This window comes from Monopterus albus, unplaced genomic scaffold (genome assembly GCF_001952655.1).
Source record: "Monopterus albus unplaced genomic scaffold, M_albus_1.0 scaffold6.1, whole genome shotgun sequence".
NCBI lineage: Eukaryota > Metazoa > Chordata > Actinopteri > Synbranchiformes > Synbranchidae > Monopterus > Monopterus albus.
Genome location: NW_018127886.1, coordinates 2,292,954 through 2,295,731, shown reverse-complemented (window position 1 = coordinate 2,295,731; position 2,778 = coordinate 2,292,954). Strand labels below are relative to the sequence as shown.

General features: G+C 43.7%; 1 protein-coding gene across 1 annotated transcript in view; it reads right to left on the bottom strand.

The window, feature by feature from the left end:
- kmt2d (lysine (K)-specific methyltransferase 2D) overlaps positions 1-2,778 on the bottom strand; it is a 30,068-nt gene that overhangs the window by 8,472 nt on the left and 18,818 nt on the right. The window contains 4 exon segments of the mRNA XM_020615076.1: positions 5-985; positions 1,589-1,815; positions 1,912-1,978; positions 2,066-2,147. Coding sequence (XP_020470732.1) covers positions 5-985; positions 1,589-1,815; positions 1,912-1,978; positions 2,066-2,147 — 1,357 coding nt within the window.

The following is a 2,778-nucleotide window of genomic DNA, read 5'->3' as shown; positions in this document are numbered from 1 at the left end:
TGGATTGGGAGAGCCCTCCTTGCTCTTGGCTGGACTGACTGATCAGCTGCGTTGGTTGTCTTTGCTGTGTTATCTGCTGCTGCTGAAGGTGGGCCATATTCTTTGCAACATTCTGCTGCTGCTGTTGCTGCTGCTGAGATGCAAGCATGCGTTGGGTCAGAATGTTCTGTTGCTGTGCAGTCAATTGGGTCTGTGGACCCCTAAGGACAGGGTGACCTGCAGAACCAACTATTCCCTGCTGACCCATCATCAGCTGAGGTCTCTGTTGCTGTGATGGTGCAATTAACTGGTTCCCCATAATCCCTGGTTGAGCTGTCATCATGGTTTGAGCACTGTTAATGGGCTGGCCTCCTACAAGGTTCTGTGGTGGTGGAGCTGCCGACTGGCCTCCAACCATTCCTTGTGGAACCTGCACCATGCTCTGTTGACTGGCCTGGTTTGCTAGCATTCCCTGCTGAGTATTTGCTTGCTGTTGGGCCATAAGTGGGTTTCCCATCAGCGGCTGAGCAATTAAGCCAGACTGTTGATTTGGGTGTGGCATTGGTTGTTGGCTGATCATCACCTGCTGTTGCTGTTGCTGGAGCTTTGCCATCTGCATCCTATGTTGAAGCTGTCTTTCTTGGAGAAGCCTGGGGTCTGAAACTTGCATTCCAGGTCCCTGGGGGAAGAATCCTGTTGGAGCCACAGAAGGACCTGGGGCCCTGGCACCATTGGCTCCGAGAGCTGCAGGAAGCTGGGGTTGTGCTCCTCCCATAAAAGGCTGCCCTTGGGGCATCCTGACAGGCATCATGCCAGGGTTTTGACCCATTACTTGTGTTCCCTGTTGGCCCATCATCACCTGGCCAGGCACCTTGGGAAACATGTGAGGGGGTGCTCCTTGTGCAGAATGACCTGTGGTAAGAAGACCTGAGCCTTGCTGATGTTGTTGCTGCTTGCTTCTGTACTCTGCAATAAGATTGGTGTGTTCCTTCTGCTGCTTGCGTACCTAGAACAAAATAATTAAGACTATGAATTTGCATATCAAGACTCCAAATGCTTTTACTGTGAACAAGTTGATAAACTTGTAATAAGGGTTGTCATAGAGATGCACAGATTGCAATTATCTTGACAGATTCAATTTCAAACTTTTTCTAAGTCTGACCTGCCGATTCCAATTTTCTTTCTAAAGGGCACCAAAGCTCATCATGTGACACGCATCACATGACTCCTGTAACACATCTGGAGCAGTGCAAATTCAGTGCAGGACTAGCGAAATGGGTGAGTACTTCATTATTTTACATGCATTTTGATGCATGTCAACACAAAGAAAATAAGACTATAGCATATCCAGAAGTGCTGACATGATGACGTGTGTCAGTTCACTGCTGGTGTGCGGGCTTTCATTGAAAATAATGAGTGCAGGTGTTTTGGTCTGTGCCATTGTGTGTGTGATGTGGACAATCATGTGTATAAAAATGACCAACACAGAAACAAATATCTCAGAGTGATCAGCCAGTAACGGCTGATAAAGCTAAACACGAGCCAATTCCGATGTCCAGCCAATTGATCTGAGCATCTCTAGTTTAAACTGTCTTAAAAAGCTACACACCTGATCAAGCTGTTTCTGAATTTTGCTCTGCTCTTCTGTAATCAACCTGAGCTTCTCTGCCTCAACAAACTCCCTTCCAGCTTTCTTAGCAGTACGTTGCTTAGCACACAATGCCTTGCGTGATTTGCGATGAACTCCAATCTGTTCCTCCAAAAATTTCAATTGCATTTGAAGTAACTGCTGGGTATGAAGAAGCCATTCTTCATATTGGTGCTGTTCTGCATCATCTATAACAGAAAAGAATAAATTCAGACATCTGTGTAAGAGTATGGGATAGCTATATATCATCTTTCCAAAATCCAAAGAGTATTGTTAGAACATACTGATGATTCCTTGCACAAACTGGGGAGGGTTAGGTCTTGACTGGATGGGATCACTTGTTTCTCCATCCTAAACACAATAAGAAAGCATTTAAATTCAATGAAATGGGCAAGCTTTAAAATGTAATTAAATCAATCACAAAAGCAAAATGAGTACCTTTGAAGGTCCAGATGTAAGCTGACCTGGATCTGTGCCCGGGCCAGAGGCCAGCCTCTGAGCAAGCAGGGAGACTTGTTGCCTGAAGAGAAAGCAAAACATCAGGCTTATAACTATACTAAGATATCCTTAAAAATTGTGCAAAAATTCAGAAATTACCATGGTGTTACCTTTACCACAATGGATTGCTTGTGAAGACATCTGACAGCTAGTTAAACTCTGGCACTGCCTTTACAGCATATGGCCTGCACTATAAAATAATTCTTAACAACAGCAAGCAGTTGTGGCAGTGAGACCACATATCCTGTAGTTGAGGTGTTTAGTACATGTATGAGACAATATAACACCAACATTTTAAGGTGAATAAACTACTACTGAATCACCACTTAAGTAGTGGGGTTCCACTTAGTAGTGACTGAGAGCACTGTTGTAAGCTTAGCTGTAATGCACTGCATGTTACTTCCTTGTTAAGGGCTTATTAAAAGGACAAAAAAAAAACACAATCATAACACAAATGAGTGGCTGCTGAGCTATACTGAGCATAATTAAAAGAACACCAATAAGGGTTTTTCAAGTCTCTAATTTAGGCAAAGGTGATGCCCTTATTTGTGCTCTAGTGAACCTTTATTTGTAATTGAAAAAAATAAATATAAGCGAGATATAAGCATATGCACAAGGCACCACTTCTCTGCCTATCAATTTCAGCAAAGCAA